The following is a 21,194-nucleotide window of genomic DNA, read 5'->3' as shown; positions in this document are numbered from 1 at the left end:
CAGACCAACCCATACCTAGGTCGGACGCCCTACGCCCTTCTGTACCCATGATTCATCATCATCGCCATCATTGGCTTCGTGTCCGGTTCTGGGTAGGTGCAGTCCGGTAAGTCCAAGACCCTAGGGCATGCAGTTTGATTGGTAGGTCGATGTGATCAGTCGACTGCAAACCTAATCAATCAGTCAATCTATCAATCAATAGTAATCAATCAGTCAATCATGCCACGCGGCCGGTTCGAATGGAAAGATACTTCCATGTCTACCGGGCACCTGCACGGTGTAAATTATTACCTACTATTATTACCTACCTACGCAGGAAATGACGGGTATCTCCTCTGTTAAGCAATACGTACGAGGTAAATGCCTGATGGAAACTGTCAGAGTAATGATAGGTAGTCTGTTCTTTATTTAGCTACTGTCATGCCAGATCAGACCAGAACAGATCACTAGGGCTTAAGTCTTTCTTATATTACAAGAATCTCATTGAAATTGCAACATTGTCGAATCATATCGAATCAAATCAAATCTGCCACGCCACTTGGGCTTGGGAGGAAAGAATTAGATAATAAAAAAGAAAGAAAAGCAAAGCAGGAAAAGGGAAACCCCTCTTCGAGCAAAAGAAAAAAGAAAAAGAGAATATAAAAAAATGTAAGACTATTCCAAAGAAGAAGAGGAAAAAAATCAACCCACCACCCCAACAGAGACAGCAGATCATCTCGGGAAATCAAATGAAATCGCCAGACACATACAGTGCAGTCAGTGCATTGTTTGTTGTCAACACACTGCTATTTTTTTTTTTCTTCTTCTGTTTCTGTTTCGCTTCAAGTCTGATCCGTGTGAACGTGCATCGCTCGAATACCATCGTATAAGTTTTCATCGCGCTCGTACATTGTCGTCCATTGCTGAAGTTATCACTTTCCGCTAATGGTTCGTATGCTTTCCCTTCTTCCGTCTTTTGTATCCCTCCTGTCATCATCAACCTATCTTCTTTTTATCGCGGCCGTTGTTGCGGAGGAGACCAAGGCGTAAAATCAACAAATCATACGTCCCAATCAACCCTCCGATCGAGCCAGAGCCATATGACCATCACATTTAAATCTGCTCAGCACCCCAGGCCTGGTCGCTCTCGCGCATGTTCGAGGGAGGCTCGATGGAGGGAACGAATTCCAGAGCGAGGTAGCCGACGCCGATGAATCCGACAATGGAACCGGCGATGTACCGCAACACGTGGTCGTGCAGGAGAATCGAACCGACGAAAATGTAGACTTTATCCACCCCGACCAGTCAGCAAAATGGAATTTCTCAACACGGCATGGAACAGAGAAAACAGGGAAGCACTTACAAACACCTCGACCAAGGAACGAGAAGAGGAAGGACGCATAGCGGTAGACATAGTCGGGGACGTTGGGCAGGAATTCCAGCCCACCGATCACTAAGACGCAGAGAATCGTCAGTATTGTCGTGTTGCCCATTTGGGCTAACCAATCCGGTATCGATCGATCCAATACTTACGGAGTCCGAAGATGATCACATAGGCTCCTACGATGATGGAGCCTAAGGACGGAGGGAAGAATTGGGCGATCCCGCCCAACACCATGATCACGCCGACGGCGATGTTGATGATTCGGCTATCATTGGTTAGCTGAGTTCTATTGTCCCCGGTGGTAATTCAAGCGCTATCGACATATCGGGGGTGTTTCGTACAAGATGTTAGAGAGATCCATGTTGATGGTTGTCGGGGTAGACAAAGATTCCGCAAGTTATGCAATCGGTTCCCGTCGGAGGGTGTGAATAAGGTATGTAGTGGAAGACGAAACGGTCGGTAAAAGTTCTGAGGAAAGGCAAGCGTTAGGAAACCATGTATCTATGATGAATCGACTCCTGGTCCAGCGTCCGGTCGAAGAAAGTCGCGGGCTGGGAATATCGTAGCCTGGGCTGAGCTGAGCTGCGTGGACGAAGCACCGGAACGTCGCGTGACAGGCGAGGGTTCGATTGGCTGGCAGACGCCTTTAATCGGGGGACGAGGGATGGAATTCACCTTACAGAATGAAGCTTCTAAGCAAGCAAAGAGCAGGGAGAAAGTGCGGAAAATCAAGATGAGAGAGGCTCAAGCATCCAGTTGTTGCGCCGTCGCAAGCAGCGGGTCTGCCAAGAACGTCGGCGGATGACTCAGCGGGCTCCGACACTCGTCTGAATGCGTGGAAGGTCTGCTATGGGGCATGGAAGCATCTAGGAATTTAATTTACTGTTCTCGGGACCAGACCAAGGAGAACGGCTATGAGATCTTTGCTGCTATTTTTAAACCGAACTATGATGTATCAACAGAAGGTTCCCAGCTTCCCCGGACAAGGCTGGAGATGTGATACACTTCGGATTACACCCGCCTTAGGTACCTGACTAGCCCTGACCAGAGGTATCCATATAGACCGTTTACACCAACAGCGCTCCCTGCCTCTTCTCCAATCTCGCAACGGATAGCCCGTTGGCTAGTCGGCTCATCTTCATCGAGTCCTCTTCCAGTTCCGTGTAGATAGCATCCAAATCCGTGCCGAGTCCCACCTGATCGGCCGTTTTCAGGCTTCGTGTATCGACGAACGGGGCAATGGAAGGCCATACACTCTGGACATTGTTGAAGAAGAGCTCGACTCCAAGATCACCCAATCCTTTGATCTCCTTGATCAACTCGCGCGTTTTGGCTCGGTCATGATGTGCCTCTTCCCAGAGATTGTTCAAGTCCCCATCTATTGCTTGAGTTAGCAACCATGTCAGATGTCTCGTAGCGAAATCAAACACGTACCATATCTTTCGTCCACGAAATGTGCCAAATCCCCCAGATTTGTTGCCCCCTGTTCCCTATACCGATTGTATCCCCCGTCCCTCAGCACCGCTGTTCGCTCTTCGAAACTACTCTCCCCTAGCTTGTGGATGTCGTGATACCCAACCTCGATGAGCTTGTTGATGGCTTGCTGCGATAGATCATGTGAAATCGGCCGTGACTTCAACATAGCATCGATGATCATCGCGAGCACTGTTTCTGCAGATGCCGTAAGAGGCTCCTTAGCTATAGGGGTACCGTCGAGCGGTGCCCGTCCGAGCTGATCGATGGCTTTTTGTAACTTGGGGTGCTGTTTGTCCGTTGCCTCTTCTTCCTCTTCTTCCTCTTCTTCCTCGTCTCGTTCTTCGTCTTCTTCCTGTTCATCGGGCTCAACATCTTCGTCTTCATCTACCTCGTCGACTTCCTCTTCTTCTTCTTCCTCGTCTCCTACTTCAACCGTATCGTTCTCATCGAATTCACCCGTCTCATCTTCTTCGTCGAAATCGTCCTCGGCTGTAGCTGCCACCGCGGGAGTCGGTTTCACTGCTTTGGCAGGGGGCTGGTCCTCTTCTTGTGCTTGGTCTTTGCTCTGTGGGGCTTGTCTTTTCGTGGTAGAGGGATACTCGAGATCGCGGTCGTTGCGTTTGCGTTTGAAAGCGGCTGTGCTTTCGTCGGTTTCTGGGTACTCTTCTACCTTTGGGGGTTTGTATTTCATTTTGTCAAGGATTGGTTCTAATGACACTAAGAAGAAACAATTGAATAGTTTTGGCAAGATTTGGGATGTAAATGGCTCAATTGGGGATGGGATGACAAGTCCGGGGTAGTTCGAGGTAGGCCGGGGTGTTATGACTTATGAGGTACGAAGGTAGTACTAGAGGTGGTGACGTCGTCATGATGAAGATATGAGTCCCGCTTGGGGATGCAGATTATTGGTTAGTAATGGGGCTGAACTTGACTTTATCGGGTATCTGCCTATTGGAGTTATCTTATTTGAGTGCTCATAGGGCTCATAGGGCTCATTCAGCCCGATTTAGGCCGGTCGGCATATCTACGTACGGTGTACTATCTACATGTATGTACTACTCTGTACGACAGCCCTATAAGTTTACAGCTTAGCGCGGCCTTTCCGCTGCCTCAGCACCTCCTCGGCCAATCTAACTGCCTCGGCCGCGCATCCATACGAGGCCTGGTATCCGAATCCTCCGTGGCCGTAGTTATGCACGACAGCAACACCGTCGATCTTATCGGCTTCTATGCGCGGGCCGTCGTCTCGAAGGGGCCGCAGACCGACCCCGTGCCGGATGATATCCAACCCCTCGATGCCCTGTCCTTCGCGCACAATCTGCGGCCGCAGTGCAATGGCTCGCTTCATGATCCGCACCGCTAGGTTCGGATCCGGTAGCGGATCCCACTGATCTTTCTGGAACGAGCCGCCGAGGACGGTCCCGCCACCCGCGGCTCTTTTCATCATGTAGACGCCCTCATCGGGTGCATCGTCGCCCGCGGAGCCCGCGAACATCGCGCCGGGGTCGTTCCGCACGACGACGATCTGTCCGCGGGCCGGGTGCAGCGTGTCGTCGTTCACGCCGCCGAGCTTTTTGGATGACAGCCCTGTGCAGTTGATCACTAGGTCGGCTTTTTGGCCGCTGTGGTGCGCGTCTGCGGCCTCGGCGATATGTTTGAGTACGCCGCGTTTGAAGACTGTGCCGTTTTGGCGGCATTGGCCGACTAGCCAGGGGAGGTAGACTGCTGTGTTGATGCAGACGGAGGTGTAGATGAATGTGTTATCCACTCCGGGGGCGAGTTGGTCGGAGGGAATGCTTTGGAACTGGAACGGGTGAGTACTGTTCTGTATCAATGCAGCTCCGCTGAGGGGGCGCGTACATTAGGCACGACGTCTTTATACCAGGGTTCTTTCTCCGAGGTTCCCGTCGGGTTCTTGCGGTCTTTATGCCGCTTATGCACGGTCGACTCTGTTCTATATCAGGATTGACTCCCAGAAGCCCGCCGAATGAATGGACTACCATACCTTGAAAATGAATCCCGGCGTCCAGGTGGTTCTCCGCCAGATCTTTCAGGGCGGGCCAGGTCTCTCGCTCCCAACGGGCGTGGGCGCTTCCGGGGACTCCAGTTCTGCAGCCGATTAGTTTCGAGCGTTTCTAGCCAGTGAATCCAGCCATACGGGACGTAATTGGCGCCCGCCCATGGGGAGCAGTATTCGATATCGTAGTCGCCGGGCATATGCTTGGCGACCACGGTGATGGAATTGGAGGCATCCTTGGATAAGAGATATGCCGTGGTGAGTCCGGAGACTCCGGCGCTAGGAGCATGTCAATTGGATGATCAATTGCAAGGGGCAGTGAATTCACCTACCCCAGGATGACGATGTTGTTCTGGGTAGCCATATTGAGTGGCTGGTATGGATCTACGTAGATTGGGCGGGATGGAATAATGCGGGGTAGTGAATGATCACCTCGACGAAGGGAAACAGAGAAACGTTGAGATGATCAAGGCGCGGTGTCAGGCCATTTAATACGAGGGCAGGAATGATTTCCGGCGGGGAAAATAAGGTAGGGAAGGTAAGAGGCCGGCGGATGAGGAGAAACAATGCGAGGGGGTGGTCTTTGTCTCCGAGACTCCGACTCTTTCTGTCTCTCCCCGGATTGCGGAGTCTCGACGGGTATCTTTCGGAGAGTTACAATACCGTATTTCCACACAGTGAAGGCCTCGTGTCAAGTACGCGTTAGTCATCGGGAATCGAAAAAAATACGTAATTTATACGGTGTAGTTCAGTGTGCCTCGATACACCGATCACAATGACTTTGTCTGCCCGACATGTCCAAAGAGATCGATCTCTACCGGTGAATATTCTTTGATCAATTGGATCGGATCCTCCTCCCGTCCCCAGCACCTCGTGGATCATGTAGGACAAACCAGAGAACACAGAGAACACCTAAAAAAAATCGAGTCTCGTCATCGTCGGGCGTCACTCACGTGGCGGCTGCCAATCAGGAGCGCGCAATGGACTGACCGCCTCGCGTAGTCGCGTGTGCACAACCTCAGGCAGGCATCGGCAGCAGATCCCCGATTCTCTTTCTCTTCACTCCATTTCCAGTTCCCACCCCCGTCTGCTGCGCGCTTTTGGGGCCTGCTTGCTTTCTTTCTTTCCTCTCTTTCTCCCTCACTCCCCTCTCTTCTGTCCTCTCTCTCTCTCTCTCTTTCGTTTTTCCTCTCTTCTTCTATCCCTCTCCTCTCTCTATCTTCCCCTTCGTTCTGCTCTCTGCTCGACGAAGCTCTGGTTCCTTTTTACTTCCCTCGCTCTTCCTTACAAATGCGGGCCTTTCGTCGGGCAGAGCTACTTTCCAATCATGGCGGATGTTCCCAACGGTGGCAGAATCGTGCCCATTGTCTCGCCGGCCCGTCAGCAGCATTACTCCCTTCCCTCGCCTCCCGCTAAGCTAGACGAGATCCAGCATTCTCAGCAAATTCCGCAGTTAACTCAATCCAATCTCCCGAGATCTATGCGTCCCAAACCCGAAGACGCGGCATCTCTGAAACTCCCGTGTCTCAACGAATTAGGGCTGTATGCTCTGCCCACCGAAGGTGACGGTAAGCATTACCCTCCGTCCCTTGATTGGACCGGTGTCTGCATGCACAAGCCATGAGTTTGCAACGGTTCCACTACTCTGGATCGCCTGGCTCCTGACCGTCAATGGTAGGCAATTGTCTCTACTACGCGCTCTCCGATCAACTCTACGGTGACTTCTCCCACGCCGATCCAATTCGCATCCGTCTGGCAGATCACATTGCCGCCAATCGGGACTACTTCATGAGCTTCATAGCCGCCGTGGGTGGGGAGCGTCGGGCTCCTCGACGTGCAGCCGCGTCGGCAGCCCGACATGCGTGTCGCTCCTCTTCCTCTTCCAGTCCGGCGCCGGTCTCGGTCTCTGCCAAGGACAAGGAGCGCAGCTTCGATTCCAAGGTGGCCGAGTCTCGGAAACGGGGTGTCTGGGGAGGAGCGGAGGAGATCCAGGCATTCTGTCAGTCTTTCAAAAAGGACGTCAATGTCTATACTATGTACGGGATCCAGAACTTTCGTGACGTCCATGCTCCGGACGAGGAACAGCGGGAAACGGTTCATATTGCTTTTCACGTAAATCTTCCTATATTTCTTTCTGCCTACCGGCTGTTCTGACCCGTCTAGGACTTTCATCATTACTCTTCGGTACGGCATACGCATGGTCCCCACGAGGGCTTGCCGCAGATTCCCAAATATGCTAAAGAGCTCGAAAAAGAGGCATCTGCTGCGACGAGTACCGTCGTAGACCTGGCTAGTCCGTGGAAGATCTCGGCTATCCAGGAGGGTCTCGGGGGCAAATATGATCGAGACGCTATTGTGGAAATGCTTCAACAGTGCCGAGGCAATATTGATAGAGCATTTACGAATTTACTGGGGGAAAGCAGCACTGCCAACACACAGCCATCAGAGTCGACGACTTCCCGAGCCATCATGAAATCGCGTCTTCAACCGTCTACCTCTTCCCGGTCATCATCGCCCTTCAGCACGGGAAGTAAACGCTCTGCCGATGACAGTGACTCGGAGGAGAACCCTCGTCCGGCCGTCCGGCGCAGTCGAGCCCGAGATCAAAAGAGACGGATTCTTCCCGACGTCACGGTGGGAATCGCCTTCAGGGACGATCAGAATGATCTAGTCTCCCTTCGACTGCGCGTCAGTCCGGATGCGGTCGCTGAGAAGACGGTAACCAAGCAGAATATAGACGAGACCTCGGCGGAGGCTGAAAAAGAAAAGCCACGGCCCGTCATCAAAGAGAAGAAACCCAAGGCTAAACCTAAGCCTGCTGTCCCGGATGAGGTCTTCGGCCAGCCGAGCGAACTCAAAGAAGGGCCCAAACCACGACGCAGCCAGCGCATCTCACGAAGTCGCAACCCTCCTCAAGCGGCTTAGATTACACCATCACTATCCTTTTGTCTATCCTTTCCGCTCTGTTCTTTGGATGAATTTCGTCACGCATACGAATGTCACGACCACCTCATATACTTTGGCTTCCACCAGTTTCTGGGTGCATTACAAAGCGCGTTGGGAGTTATCTATTCTTTCTGTTTACCCGCTTAGACCTGGATCATTTTTTTTCTCCTATTAGCGAACAAGCGGTTGATTTCTCATTTACACGATATCTATCTATGAAGGATGATATCAGCGACCTTACGACCTTTCATTTGACCTATCTACTTCCTGGTGCCTTACTATCTTACCTTATCTCTCTTTTCTCCTTGCTCGCTCTCTTTGCTCGGTCTTATATCACTTTCTCTACCATTTCAAAAAGGCGTTTGAATCACAGGGTGGCATGCATCGATTCGACATGATCTGCATTGGGAGGCTTACCTGCATCAAAAAAGTTTTAAACCAATTTTGTTGGGTGGTTTTGTTTTGCACTTATTTCCATATTTATTGGATCTATATATCTTTTCCCAGGAGGAAAGGAACTCGACAGTTTCATGTTGGCTCCCCATCCAACGTTGGTCGTTCGACATGATCTTGTCTTTCTCTGGTACTGGTTTCTGGACTTGTTGCAGGGTTTCACCTGGATAGAGAAGCATATTCGGTATATGGTTTTAGAGATGAATCAACTATACTTGCTTGCTGGTCAGTCAGTAACGATCTATGGTTTCTGGTCTTCATTTAAGTACTGTGCTTGGGTTCTATTTTAAAATGCTCTTCTAGTCAGCATATTAGCCTGAGAAACGATGCGATGTTTCTCAATCGCATCTTTGGGTGGATTACCACTGGTCCAACAGCACTCTTTTGATGAGTAGTCTGTCGCTTATTTCCATCAGAAAACCCTCCTGTTAGTTGATCATATCTTCCATCAACATCAGTAGGGCCGATGGATGTGTGCCGCCCTAGCGTCTAGATATCTATACACTCCACCACTCTTTTCCTTTCCTTTTCACATCCCCCGCCTCTCGATCATTAAATTTCATGGCATATACTAACCTCTTATGCTATGGCTTTTCTAACCCGTCATCCTCCCTGTCCACGACGAAAGCACTTGGCCTAGAAGGCAACACTATCATGCGGCATCATCGGACCCTTAGGGCAGTCATTTTAATAAACTAAATGAGCTAGTTGGGGGCCAAAACAACGACAAATCATTCCTCCATAAATAAATTCGTGTTTAGTCCCCACGAACGGCATTCTCAACTATCGTCATGCCCAACAAATCGTCTAAAGTTCCCGAACCCCGCTACGGATGACTTTCAGCCTTGTGCTTATCATGAGCTTCCGTCGACTATAAAACCCCTCATCCATCCATCATTCGCTGCCACGTTCTACTCTTCCGGATTCAACCATTTGCAAACAAACACAAGCATCCACACAACATGGTCGACGTCAATTTCATCGAGCTCTCCACCAAGCCCGGCGCAAAGCTGAGCTATACCTTCCAAACGCCCGAACACCTCTTCCACTCCACCAACGCTCATCGCCTTCCTCAACGGCCTCGGTCTCCCCCAGGCCTTCTGGCAGCCCGTGATCACGGAGCTTACCACCCTCCGCCAAACCAAGGACCTCGCGGTGCCCTCCTTCCTCACCTATGACCGCTTCGGCCAGGGCCAAACCACCGATCGCGACCCCCAGGACGCCGTCACTGAGGACCCCTCGCACGGCCACGACTGCCTCTCCGCCGTGCACGACCTACACCAACTCCTAGTCCAGCTAATTCCGGCCAAACTGGGCCTCCCTGGCCCCCCAGACACGGACTCAGACTCAGACTCTCTCCGCCTCATCTTCGTCGCCAACTCCCTCGGCTGCGCCCTTGCTCGTCTCTACGCGGCCCAATACCCCGGCTCCGTCTCCGGTTTGATCCTCCTCGACAGCATCCTCTCCAACTCTGACTTCGTCTCCATCTTCCCAGACTCAGACGACCCTGACTTCCCGCCCTCCAAGCACTTGCCCCCCAACCGTCAACGTCGAAACACTCCGCGCCGTCCGCGCCAACACAACTCGAATCTTTCACCCCACCGCCCCCAACAAAGAATCACTCTCTCGCAAGAACCTCGCTACCCTTCTCCCTGAAGCCTCGGAGCCCAAGCTCATCGGCCCTGCGGCCCAGGGCGGTCATCCCTACGTCACAGTCATTGGCCACGACTTCGATGCGTTTGCGACGGAGTCGACGAAAATGGGCATTCCTGAGGCATTGACGAATCTGTATGTGAATCCTGCCTGGGAGAGGTATAACCAGGACTTGGTGGGGATTACAGAGCCCGGGTTTGCGAGGGGGCCGGTTAGGGCTACGGGGGCGGGGCATTTTATTCAGAAGGATCAGCCGGGGTTTGTGGCGGGAGAAATGGAGGGGGTTCTTGGGAGGTTGGGGGTTTAGGTTTCTGGGGAGGTGTGTGTTGTGAGGTGTTGAGGGGAGGGGAGGAGCGTTTGGTTATGGATGGATGGGTGGTGTGTTTTCTAGATGGTCTATGTGCCCTGGCCTCCTGAAAGAGAAGAGAATCATCTAGTAGGGCTCTCTCTTCAAACAAGAAAAAGAAATCAGGTATATGGTATATAATTCATTCAATAATTATCATGCATGTTCGTACAATACAGACATGCAAAAGTGAATAACACGACAGGCCTACATGAGGTGCCATGCTCGGTCTATGTAAGTTCAAGTTCTAAAGAGAACAAATGAGAGAAGAGTGGGATGGTAGTCAGGAAGGACAAGAGGATTGGTCCCTCTTCTTTGGCCCCTGGCAAGGAACGGTATGGGTCCCGGGGATAGAGGCAACGAGTCACGCTGTTGCTCGCCGTGACAGTAACACTCAAATGAGGTGTCATGTACACCTGGAACATACTGTCAAGAGGGTAGTCAAGATATCAATATCGGATGATCTTGGTCTTGCAGATGATATTAAAGTAGTCGGACGCTGGCCACAGCAATTACACATGATTGCTTCGAGGTCGCATACCCTATAGGCTGATGCGCCTTGGATGTTTTATTCAAGATAACCCCAAGATGCTCACGTTAGGGTCGATGGACGAGAAAACGTCGGATCCGGTCGTAGACGCACGCCCGGGGAATAGCACAGATTATACAGCTCGTCAACAAACGTATTGGATGCCATTTCACCGGCAACCACGGTCGTATGCGACGCGTGTCTTCCCAGGGTAGATTCGACGGTAGGTTCTGCCAGCTTCGCAACATCCACCTTGACTTCTCGGCGGACCATGATCTCTGGCGTGATGGTTTTATCAGCGAAAGACTCCTGTGAAACGTTGCGGACTTCGGATCCCGCCTGTTTGCGTTTCCAGAACTGTAGACCGGATCGGGAGGACGGCGGGACCTGGGTGATGTCGGAATCCGTGGCCGAACTGGACCGGACGTTCGAGTAGAATAGCTCCTGGCCGAGTTCTTTGGCGAATCCACCGGAATCGGCGACTCCATCGTTCACTTGTTGTTGCACACGGAACAGTCGAAGAGGCGTGAAGGTGTAATCTGGGTTCGAGACCTGCGTGTCTAGCGACCCGACGACGCAGAACGGCAGGATCACGCAGTTCTGGGCATCATCAACGCCGGATCCGCGGCAGGGCGCGATGAGAGGGCGTGCTGAGAACTTGGACGCGGCGTTGACGTCGGGGGGAAGGGCGGAGCACATGTCTGACATAGCTCGGATCATTTGCTGGCGGAACTCGTCCACTTCGATGTAGGATCGGGCAGTATCGGACTTTAGCCAATCTAAGCATGTGGAGATGGCCCATCCTTCCATATGTGCGATCAATTCCAGGTGTTGGATTTGGAGTCGTTTGGTCTGTAACGACATCGACGGGAGTGGATTCCCGGTTCCCTTCGCGGTGAGAACCTCGAAGTGGTCGTGGATGGTAGGACGCATGACGAAGGAAACCAGGTGAACTCCCGGCTCGAAGTTTCGGCTGGAGGTGGCATAGTCGCGCATATCTCGTAGATGGTTACCCAAGATGCTGGTGGGAACATGCATCCGACGAGCCAAGATCGAGGTGACATTCTCGATTGTGGTGAATCGGAAGCCTGCCGAGGCCATACGCGTGGCATCCTGTTTCTTCAGCTGACGCACGGTGAACAACAGTTGACCCTTGCCGGCCCGCAGCCGCGAGTATCCCATAGCCCGAGAAAAGCGCGAGTGCGGAGCAGTGGTGGCCAGAACATCATCGTAGAGCATACCCAGGGCCGGCAATGGCTGTCGGACTTCATCGGCAAGATCTTGGGCAGCCACGCAGAAGTGGCGCTTGAACAAATCGTCAAAGTTAGACTGCAGTTCCGTATCATGATCAGAGACGACGCCCTTTGAAATGTAGTGTTCCATCATCGCCTCATCCGACTCGATCCGACCTCTCATGAAAGGAATGACATCCTTAACCAACTGCCAGTTCCTGCTCGCTCGGAAGGCCCAGAGAAAGGCTGGGTGTGTTCGGGTCAGATCGTCGTCGTTGAATGTCTAGATGTCCAAGCATATCAGTATGAGAACGATAAAAGCAGAAAGAGTATGAACGTACTCTACCGATGTAGCGGTCCACGATTTTCCGGCTGGGAAGATGAGCATGCGGCGTAACCATGACTCGACCTTCGGGATCGAAGAAAGCACAAGTCAAGACCAACTGCTGAGCCCGGGATCTCGATTTCCTGTGGCTTCCACCAGCAGCAATAGCGCACGCAGACAACACACCACAAGCAGCACAGGCCTATATTGGTCAGTAGAGATCCCCAGAATACACGGTCATACGACTCACCAAAACAGAGCAGATGATCACAGTCTGACTTCGAGACAGCTGCCCGCCGTGTTTAATTCTTTCGTCGTGGCTTGTGTACGTCGTACCAACGGCGGCTGTCCAGTGCATCCCCGAGACCGCGGCAGCAAGAAAACATCCGCAGAGTCCACGTCTCCACCAACTATCCGTCCAAGTCGCTCTCCATCGGAAGAAAACACCGAGAGCTGCGGTGCTGGCGAAAACGGCAATGATAGCGGCGCCAGCGATGTTCGCAGCCTCGTAAGAGCAACTGTAGTTGGCGATGCCCAGTTGACCGACATAGTGCATACCACAGACCGAGCCGCCAGTCAGTAAACCGCCCGCGGTGATTCGAACATATCCTGCCTTTTCGCTGGCACCGATGACGTAGAAGGCTGTGAGAAGGACTATCACGGGCAATACAAAGGAGACACCCGTGAATTTCATGCTGTAGAGGATCTGAAGGTCGGGTGCCCCATCGCCAAGGACAATCGCTCGATTTCCAATAAAATGCATACACCAGATTCCAATGCCGCCCATGGTTATCGAGGATGTGAGTAGGAGATACCTAGAGTGCAAGGTCAGATAGGGTCTTCTCTTCTTCCAGATATGTAGTCATACCAGTTATACAAACCAGCCCTTGAGGTCCGTCGATGGAGAAGTTCCAACGTGGTAGTGCACCCCATCAAGCTGACTACATAGGACAGAAAGATGTAGCCAGCGAGGTATGTCACCCCGACGTTTGCCGCATATTCGCGGCTGTCTGCATTCGACATTTTGCGAATGAGATGTAAATAAGCGCCTCAGGAATTCGGCAAGGTCATTGAGGGTTATTGTAAAGAGTGTATTGAAAAGAGTGTGTTCAAACGCATCGGTATCTGAAAGAGCCACCAAAACTACAGGGCTGGAAACGAGAGGATGCAAAACAAAGCAAGAGAGAGGAAAAGACTGAAGACCGGGAATTAAGGTTGATACATAAGCAGGACCCGATCGGCCACGCGGAGGGCCTGATAATAATAATAAATAGTGAAAATACTCCAAGGCCCTAAGGATGAACTAAGACTCCAAGCAGCCCCTGGTCGAAGGCTCTCCTCCAAGTTCCAAGGGTATAATATAGCGGCGGCTGATTATTGGAAGAAAAGACGAGGGGAAGGCTAGTCCGTCGCCGTCCGCCTCGGGTGCCGATTGGACTCCTATATACCCTGGTTCAGTTATGTACGTTAATTTATCAGGGCGCGCTTAAGCAGAGACATTCAGTCCGGTTCCACGGGCCACTAAACGGAGCCACGAGGGGTGGAAATCAGTGGAATGAGTCGAGTGAAGTCAGTCCGCTGTGGACAGCCGGGTGAGATTGGATCTACGGAGTATAGATCAGAGATCGTAGTTGGGTACCAGGGAACGATGGGGCAAAAGGCACTGGCAATTCAGATTTCAGTCCAGCCCGACCTGCGGGAAAGGGACCCAGGAGGTATGGATTGGTTGGTCAGAGTCACTTTCGGCTCCTTTTTTTTTTTTTTTTCTTGTCTGGTGGATATCAATCAAAACACATTCTCCGTGTCCAGAAAGATGGGTCTGGGCCGTAAGCATCTGGCGTATCGACGTTGGCAAAAAGGTCTTCTCGAACGCGCTAACTCAAAACCCAGCTGCGCCGCAGCATTCTTGATTAATGGTGTCGCTCTTCTCCGATTCTCCAGTGTTCAGCCGAGGAATGGCAATGAGACTTGCGATCAGATTGAGCGTAAACATTCCCAAACAGGAATGGCTTTCAGAAAAGGTTTTATTAATCCTGAAAAACAATGGGAAGGGTGGGATCCAAAGTGCTGGGAACTCTGCTGGGTCACGGCCACATCGGCGTTATCGGCCGTCGGGCCATACCCATGGTAGGTACGTAATTGTTTGGGATTCATTTAGTTCGATGTTGGAACCGACAGTTGAGAACCAACAAAGTCAATACATGCCTCTCCGCCATCGTCAGGCTGAACAATTGCCGGAATCGACATTGATTGACGGCGTTTCACACAATTCTTTGCCACTTGAAACTCTGGGATGGACTGAAATTAAGTCAGACCGACGGGCAGGCATGTGGTAGAGGGGGAAAGGTTAGCTTGACTCGTTAGTGCAGCTTCCAGTGTTTAGTCGGTTTAGCACCGCAACGCAGGCGAAACTCTACCGGAGGGGTTCGCTGACCAGGCAGGGACCCGGGTGAGTGCGAGAATCAAGCGAGATCATAAGATTCTTGGACCAAAGTGAGACACCGATTAATCAAACCGTCGCGGTGATGGGTGGAGTGACTGGAGTCAACGACAGATAGGCAGACCGCATGGCGAGGCCAATGCGAGGGCAGGAAGGAAGAATTCCGAGGACGTGGGACGTGAAAGTGGGAGGACTGGGACTCTGGTTGAGCACGAGGAAAAACGGAGTTGGCCCCAGTCCGATCGGGATCTCTACTAGCCCCGATCTGGTTAGACCGGTTGGAGGCCCGGTGAACCTCGCTTGTCATTTTTACTTGGAGTCTTTAGTCCGGAGTACTTCCACCTGTTGACTGCGGTATCCTCCGGAGTCCGGCCACCTCGTGTTCCTCCATCGCTACCAGAATTAACTAACCCCAAGCGTTAAGCCTACAGCAAGGTTCCCGTGCCTGCAGAAGCCACCCTGCATCTCATTTGGTGGTATTCCGGTCTCGTTGCTCCTGCTCATGCCTCGGTAGGAGTACCGTGCAGTAAAGGGGATCAAAGGCTCTTCATCCCCGTCCTTAGCTGACCAGGTCTCAGGTCTCAGGAGACATCTCCAGATTCCAGCGAACATCTCCGTGGCTACTTGCATACTACGAAACGACGCAGGATCACTAACGCCAGAGAACCTCTAAGAATAGAAAGGGACCCCAATCAGACCACACCAAGCTCTCCTTCCTGCTGATCGAGACATGACGGATTCAATCCTTGCTATACGGCGTAAACACTCGATCGTCACGCTTCCCCATACTGCGTACTAGGAGAGATAGAGAAGCATCGATAAACAAACACAAGGCTACGGAACAGATCCCTGTCGCCCCCAGCGCCACCTCATTTAATTCAAACCAACGAATGGGACGATACAAATTGATTTAAGATCTCACGTGTGACTGACATGCAAGCCACATACTCTGTAAACATACATAATAGATGAATCAACAAACAAACCACAATGTGCATTGTCATGATTCCCCTTCTCCTTAACCGTAAGGTACAATGAATAGGATATCTAATTCCAGACGGATTTCCTCATGCTAGACGGAGCCACTCAATTGACACCCGGAACGCTCGGTCTCGACTCTCGACTAGTGGCAAATCGTCTGCCAATCCCATCCCGGTCCCTTGGGTCCCGTTAATATCGAATTAATCTAATTGTCGACGTACACCGTCGTGCTCAGCAAGCAGCGTGTTCCAGTTCCGACAGGGGTAGCTCTCCTTCCCCCTAGTACGCCGGGTTTAGAATCCGTAGCATATGGAATTCATGTTCAAGGTGGTCAAAAATCTACTACTATAGTCGAACCTAACTAATAGACTAACTACTCCGTAGGGAGTAAGTCAGCTGGGATATAGATTAATTAATCAATGAACTTCCCGAAAGAGTAAATGTACAGCTACGATTATGCAACATAATCATCGACCATCGAGTTAATATAACCCGATATCTGGGCTCTAGAACTAAACAATCAATATTCAGCACCCCATAGCCACGGCTACGGTTACGGGTAACGGAACACACGGGAAATGGAGAATGGAGAATCAATCAAGATCTACAGACCAGGCTGAGCTGAATTATGGAGTCCAGGATACGTCGCCATTGCGTGTGGGTGTGGACAGTGGAATTCCAAATGAAATCATGATCAAGTCAATTAATCTAATTAAATATTCTATTATATCATCACTGGGCTCGGCGCAAGCGAGGACAAACGGGGCCCTATCATTTGCCAAGTCCAACAGTTCACAAACCGTCTATCAAATCCTTTCGATCGATCCGAGATCTCGTCCCCGAGTCTTCTCCGGCCCGGAGCAATCTAACTGTCTAAGTTAACACTTAACGCGACCAAGACAGGGGACCCAGTCGCGATTTTCGTAAGCACTTGCCACCTTAGCCTCTTAGCAGTCAGTCTAGCGGTATAGTTTCAGTAGATAGGGGGGCGGGCTAACTGATATGGGCAATTATGTAGCATTTTGACTGCTTTGACAGTTGACACACGACGAAACAATTTGACACTAAACTGTAAACGCCGACATGCTCCCCTGGGCCCTGTCAGTTGCGATCAGCAATGCGTGGAGGTGGAGTAGAGAGCGACGATCGGAATATAATTATCAGTCGTTGTAACGTAGTATTCGATTTTGCCCTATGTCCCTTTTCCTTAGATATTAGCTAGATAGGCATGCTCAGGGGATGCAGCAGGGCGCAAAGCCGCACATGCCGGTGCAGCCAGCTGGCCACCTCGGTTATGTTGAGACTATGTACTCCATATTCTGCAGTCACGGTGAATTACTGGATTCTGTTATTATTGCCAGTCATGATAATATTCAGTATTATCTCCTATCAGCTTTATCAGTCGTCTCTATTCATTAAAGTCCAATCTCTGGTAGATTCGTAGTCCAGCCATCAGTAAGGTAATCAACATAAGTCAACGCTCATCACTCTTCATAAGTTCAAGGTCAACAAACCATGCAGGGTGCCCCGAAATATCACCAGAGTCTTCAATAGCAACATTTATAAAAAAGTATCTGAGCACCCGGCTGTAGAGGAGCAAAATCACCAACGCAGTGGCTGGTTCGGTAACATGGTTTAGATGTCCCCGTCTGGTTAATTCACAAAGTCTTGCGATAGTAAGTGACTCCCCATTATCAATATCTGTTAAATGCGATGGTCTCTCACTCACCATTTTCCGCCATCGAACTAGCTTCGCGCCCCAGCCGGCATGAATATGTCCGAAGCAATGCATGCGAGGTCTAGCTCGGGCAACTGCTTCAAAGAGATCTGTAGAGCCCGCGCGTTGAACCGTCTTTGTGGTATCGAGAATCCCTTGGGGCGGACAATGTGTCATCACGATATCGACATCTTGCCCTATAGCAAAGCAATGGCCTTGCTGGACGGCGTACTGGAATCCCCAGTCCCCCCAGCTCCCTAGAGACGGGGTATAAGGGCTGGCATAAACGGTCAGTGAAGCGCTAGTCTCAAGGGTGAAATGATTGGTTCCTTCATGGAGGAAATTAATGCCAAATTCCTGTGCCTCGCTAAAGAGCTCCTCGATTAGACAGGGAGAGCCGTGTTCTCTTTGTATTTCCATAGGATCCACGGACTGCAGGCGCCATGCATCGTTGATCTTTTCCTGGAATACCGGGGCGTCTAGTGTGAAGTCGTGGTTTCCTGCGATGACCATTTTGAGCGTAGCTTGTAGATGTTTGAGGAGGTTGATCGCGGCTCTAAATTCGTTGATTTTAGAGCCGTCGGTTAGGTCGCCGCAGTGGATGGCGACGTCGGCTGGTTAGTGGGAGAGACTTTCGCGTCCGTGGGTGTCTGATATGACGAGAAATCGAGTTTTGATTGTGGGTTTGGATAGGATCTCCATGGCTGTTTGGTTTGATAGATGTTCGTGATGATCTTGCGGTGTATTTCGGACTTTGAGTAATGAGTAGAGGCTTGGATAAGGACGGCAGGGATATGAACTTCGAAACCCTGTCACATAGACGTAAGAGTCCGAAATGAATCAGAGAGACCGAAGATCTGCTAGAAGACTAAATATTACTTATTTTCCCCGTTCAAAAACTCTTCTACAAGATCTATCATGTTAGAAAGTATTATATTTAGTTATCAACTAGGTATCTTTTCTATTAGATAACCTAGAACGGCAGCTGTATACACCTCTTTGGCCGTCTTAAAAACTTTTAAATCATAATAATAAAAAAGCAATCCCTATTAATATTGCAAATATGACTATGTTAGTGACACATGCTTATAACCAAATCAAGACGAATTAGCTACAATATATTTAGGATTTGAAGATAGGATCTGTAGGGCCACAGTTTCTAATCCCAAGGCCACATATAACCATGTCCTTTTCTCCGGAGTACCCCGTACGGTGTATACAGTCTGTGTACATGGCCAATAAATTGACCAGTCTAGTAGCGATTTGCAGTTGCATCGCAGGGTGCAGGGTGCAGTGCCCACCCGACTGCTCCGTATGGGTAATAGGTATGCATGATTGTGGATATGATGGCGCCTCTGTTGTAGCCGAGAGCTAGGGTTCAGCTGCTGATTGATTGCGCTGGAGATTTTTTAATTTAAGCGGTGGGGGGGGGTGGAGGGATGTACTAATATTATAATAATCATGCACATGAGTGTGGCAAATTTTATTATCGCCAGTGAATATTTACACTGCATTAAGTAGACGGAGCTCAAAAACATGCCTGCTGTAGGTAGACTTCGTACTGTTTATAGTTATAGTAGATCAAGGCGAAGGTCTACCTTGTCGTCTGAATCCGTGTACCTTGCATGATGTACATACTAGAGGCCATATAACATTGTGCATTAGATGTATACTTTCTTCTCCATAGTTTGAAATCATTTATTAGTACGGAGTAGACCTTTTACCTCAACTGCGAAAGATGTGGCTGGGCGGGAATTCTTGGCCAGCAGAAATTCCAGCGGCTAGGGGTGAAGGGGTGGTTATTGCTATGAATCTCATGTCTACTTTCGTCAATTGTTATTCACGGCCATCATTCATGCCATGAGATATCGTCTTATAGCATCCACAAACGTCTCGAATACTCTTTGTCTTTCATTATGAGATGACTGTTTTTTTTTTTTCGAGTTATGGCTTTCTCCTCTTATGAAGGTCTCTCTTACCACCGAGTTCTCTGATTCCTAGCCACAGATTAAAAAAGGCACTGCTTCGCCTTGACCAATTCCACCGCGCATTCTCTGCCACCACGTTGAACTCAACGACACAGACTGATAACTCTACACCCCAACATATCTACGAACCTCTCGAGGGCATAGAAAGGCTCGAAAACTACCGACCAGGAGGCTACCACCCTCTTCAAATCAACGACCAATTTCAAGGCCGATATCACATCCTCCACAAGCTCGGCCACGGGTCCTATTCCACAACATGGCTTGCTCGTGATACCTAGTCTAAGAAATATGTCGCCGTGAAAGTCTGTACGGCGGATTCAAATCCACGGGAAGTCGGTATCCTGTCGGATCTTGGTACTACCTCGCCGGGGTGTTGCTATGGCAAAGCCTTAGGCAAATCCATGATCTCTTCGATCTTGGACCAGTTTAGCATTCAAGGTCCAAATGGAACATATATTTGCTATGTCGGGGCTCTAGCAAGAGCCAGTCTCGCGGGGTTAAAAGATGAATCGTGGATTCGTTTGTTTCAACTCGATGTTGCCCGCGTATTAGCCGCGCAACTAGTTCTCGCTGTTGAATATATACACGCCCAAGGATATGTCCATGGGGATCTTCATCTAGGAAATATTCTTCTTGAAATGCCTCCTGGATTCAACCAGCTCTCCATCGAAAGATTATATCAGGAATACGGAGAAAATCCCGTCATTCATTTAGACAACAAACACAAACCGCTTCTACCTAATATACCATCCCATGGCGTTGTTCCTGTATGGCTCGGAAAAGCAAGCGAAGAGATCACTCCCGCAGAAGCGAAACTCCTCACAGACTTCGGCGAAGCGTTTTCCCCTTCGCAGGAATCGAAATATGAATCTCGTACGCCCCTGGTACTCCGTCCTCCTGAGGCTCGATTTGAACCTGAAACGCCCCTCTCTTTCCCATCGGATATCTGGACCCTTGCGTGCTCTATCTGGGCTCTTATCGCTCAAAGACCGTTATTCGAGGGATTTCTGGCTACCCAGGATGATATGACCTGCGAGCATGTTGGTGCTCTGGGTATTTTGCCGCGTGAGTGGTGGGTGAAATGGGATTCACGACATGGTAGGTTTACGGAGGATGGCACGCCCATAGGTAGGAATCCATATCGATCGTGGGATGATCGCTTCGAGGATAGTGTGCAGCAGCTGAGACGAGAGAGTGGGATGTTCCTGTTTGATGAAGAGGAGAGAAATGCGGTTTCTGTGATGTTGCGGAAAATGCTCGCTTTTAGGCCTGAGGATCGGGTCACTGCGAGGCAGGTTCTTGAGGGAGTGGATGGTGAAATGGGCTTTACCTGAGTATTACAACTGTTGACATACACAGAGATGATGATGTTTTGCTCGGTTGGTTTAAGTGGATGTGCGGTGCATAGAACTTTGTCTAGGCTGCGTCCACGCGAGGAGACAAGTACGTACAACGATAGGGAATCAACAGACTTGCGAAATCTCCATTCAGTACATTAGTTGAACTCATGCCTTCACTAAATCTAATATACGCGAGGTTAATTGACCGAATATGTTCAGCGGGAGGCAGGTTTACTTCTAAAGAAGTCCATAGAGTGTGCCTTACAGTGTAGATAGTACTCTTATCGATGAACGGACACTTCCTTACCAACTGTAGCTTTATCGCTATTAATACTTGCTTTCTATAGCGTGGGATCTACTCATCCTTCCATAAGGATCAGCAGATCAT

The 21,194-nt window shown here is 50.3% G+C and overlaps 8 protein-coding genes across 8 annotated transcripts; 3 read left to right on the top strand and 5 right to left on the bottom strand.

Moving 5' to 3' along the window:
- Nucleotides 1-1,092: 1,092 nt before the first annotated feature.
- Nucleotides 1,093-1,724, bottom strand: KD926_009686 (TVP15 family protein; the record flags this gene model as incomplete). The annotated part of the gene is made up of 4 exons (XM_053095724.1): nucleotides 1,093-1,265; nucleotides 1,343-1,432; nucleotides 1,513-1,628; nucleotides 1,705-1,724. 4 exons carry the CDS (start codon nucleotides 1,722-1,724, stop codon nucleotides 1,093-1,095), a joined length of 399 nt encoding a protein of 132 aa, XP_052960253.1.
- Nucleotides 1,725-2,430: 706 nt separating this feature from the next.
- KD926_009685 (uncharacterized protein) lies at nucleotides 2,431-3,530 on the bottom strand (the record flags this gene model as incomplete). The annotated part of the gene is made up of 2 exons (XM_053095722.1): nucleotides 2,431-2,741; nucleotides 2,798-3,530. 2 exons carry the CDS (start codon nucleotides 3,528-3,530, stop codon nucleotides 2,431-2,433), a joined length of 1,044 nt encoding a protein of 347 aa, XP_052960252.1.
- A 390-nt stretch (nucleotides 3,531-3,920) lies between these two features.
- On the bottom strand, nucleotides 3,921-5,220 carry KD926_009684 (FAD-dependent oxidoreductase; the record flags this gene model as incomplete). The annotated part of the gene is made up of 5 exons (XM_053095721.1): nucleotides 3,921-4,643; nucleotides 4,700-4,788; nucleotides 4,845-4,948; nucleotides 4,998-5,135; nucleotides 5,189-5,220. The coding sequence occupies 5 exons, from the start codon at nucleotides 5,218-5,220 to the stop codon at nucleotides 3,921-3,923; spliced, it is 1,086 nt and encodes a 361-aa protein (XP_052960251.1).
- A 963-nt stretch (nucleotides 5,221-6,183) lies between these two features.
- On the top strand, nucleotides 6,184-7,781 carry KD926_009683 (OTU domain-containing protein; the record flags this gene model as incomplete). Its single annotated transcript, XM_053095720.1, has 3 exons — nucleotides 6,184-6,424; nucleotides 6,535-6,968; nucleotides 7,020-7,781. 3 exons carry the CDS (start codon nucleotides 6,184-6,186, stop codon nucleotides 7,779-7,781), a joined length of 1,437 nt encoding a protein of 478 aa, XP_052960250.1.
- Nucleotides 7,782-9,046: 1,265 nt separating this feature from the next.
- Nucleotides 9,047-10,215, top strand: KD926_009682 (alpha/beta-hydrolase; the record flags this gene model as incomplete). Its single annotated transcript, XM_053095719.1, has 3 exons — nucleotides 9,047-9,067; nucleotides 9,351-9,686; nucleotides 9,751-10,215. The coding sequence occupies 3 exons, from the start codon at nucleotides 9,047-9,049 to the stop codon at nucleotides 10,213-10,215; spliced, it is 822 nt and encodes a 273-aa protein (XP_052960249.1).
- A 631-nt stretch (nucleotides 10,216-10,846) lies between these two features.
- On the bottom strand, nucleotides 10,847-13,363 carry KD926_009681 (putative MHYT domain signaling protein; the record flags this gene model as incomplete). The annotated part of the gene is made up of 4 exons (XM_053095718.1): nucleotides 10,847-12,298; nucleotides 12,357-12,542; nucleotides 12,591-13,155; nucleotides 13,209-13,363. 4 exons carry the CDS (start codon nucleotides 13,361-13,363, stop codon nucleotides 10,847-10,849), a joined length of 2,358 nt encoding a protein of 785 aa, XP_052960248.1.
- A 3,872-nt stretch (nucleotides 13,364-17,235) lies between these two features.
- Nucleotides 17,236-17,991, bottom strand: KD926_009680 (putative metallophosphoesterase domain-containing protein; the record flags this gene model as incomplete). The annotated part of the gene is made up of 1 exon (XM_053095717.1): nucleotides 17,236-17,991. The coding sequence occupies one exon, from the start codon at nucleotides 17,989-17,991 to the stop codon at nucleotides 17,236-17,238; it is 756 nt and encodes a 251-aa protein (XP_052960247.1).
- A 1,876-nt stretch (nucleotides 17,992-19,867) lies between these two features.
- Nucleotides 19,868-20,800, top strand: KD926_009679 (uncharacterized protein; the record flags this gene model as incomplete). The annotated part of the gene is made up of 1 exon (XM_053095716.1): nucleotides 19,868-20,800. The coding sequence occupies one exon, from the start codon at nucleotides 19,868-19,870 to the stop codon at nucleotides 20,798-20,800; it is 933 nt and encodes a 310-aa protein (XP_052960246.1).
- Nucleotides 20,801-21,194: the final 394 nt, after the last annotated feature.

Source organism: Aspergillus affinis, assembly GCF_023601865.1.
Source record: "Aspergillus affinis strain CMG 70 chromosome Unknown NODE_6_length_556011_cov_87_064024, whole genome shotgun sequence".
NCBI lineage: Eukaryota > Fungi > Ascomycota > Eurotiomycetes > Eurotiales > Aspergillaceae > Aspergillus > Aspergillus affinis.
This window is presented reverse-complemented; position numbering and strand designations above follow the sequence as displayed.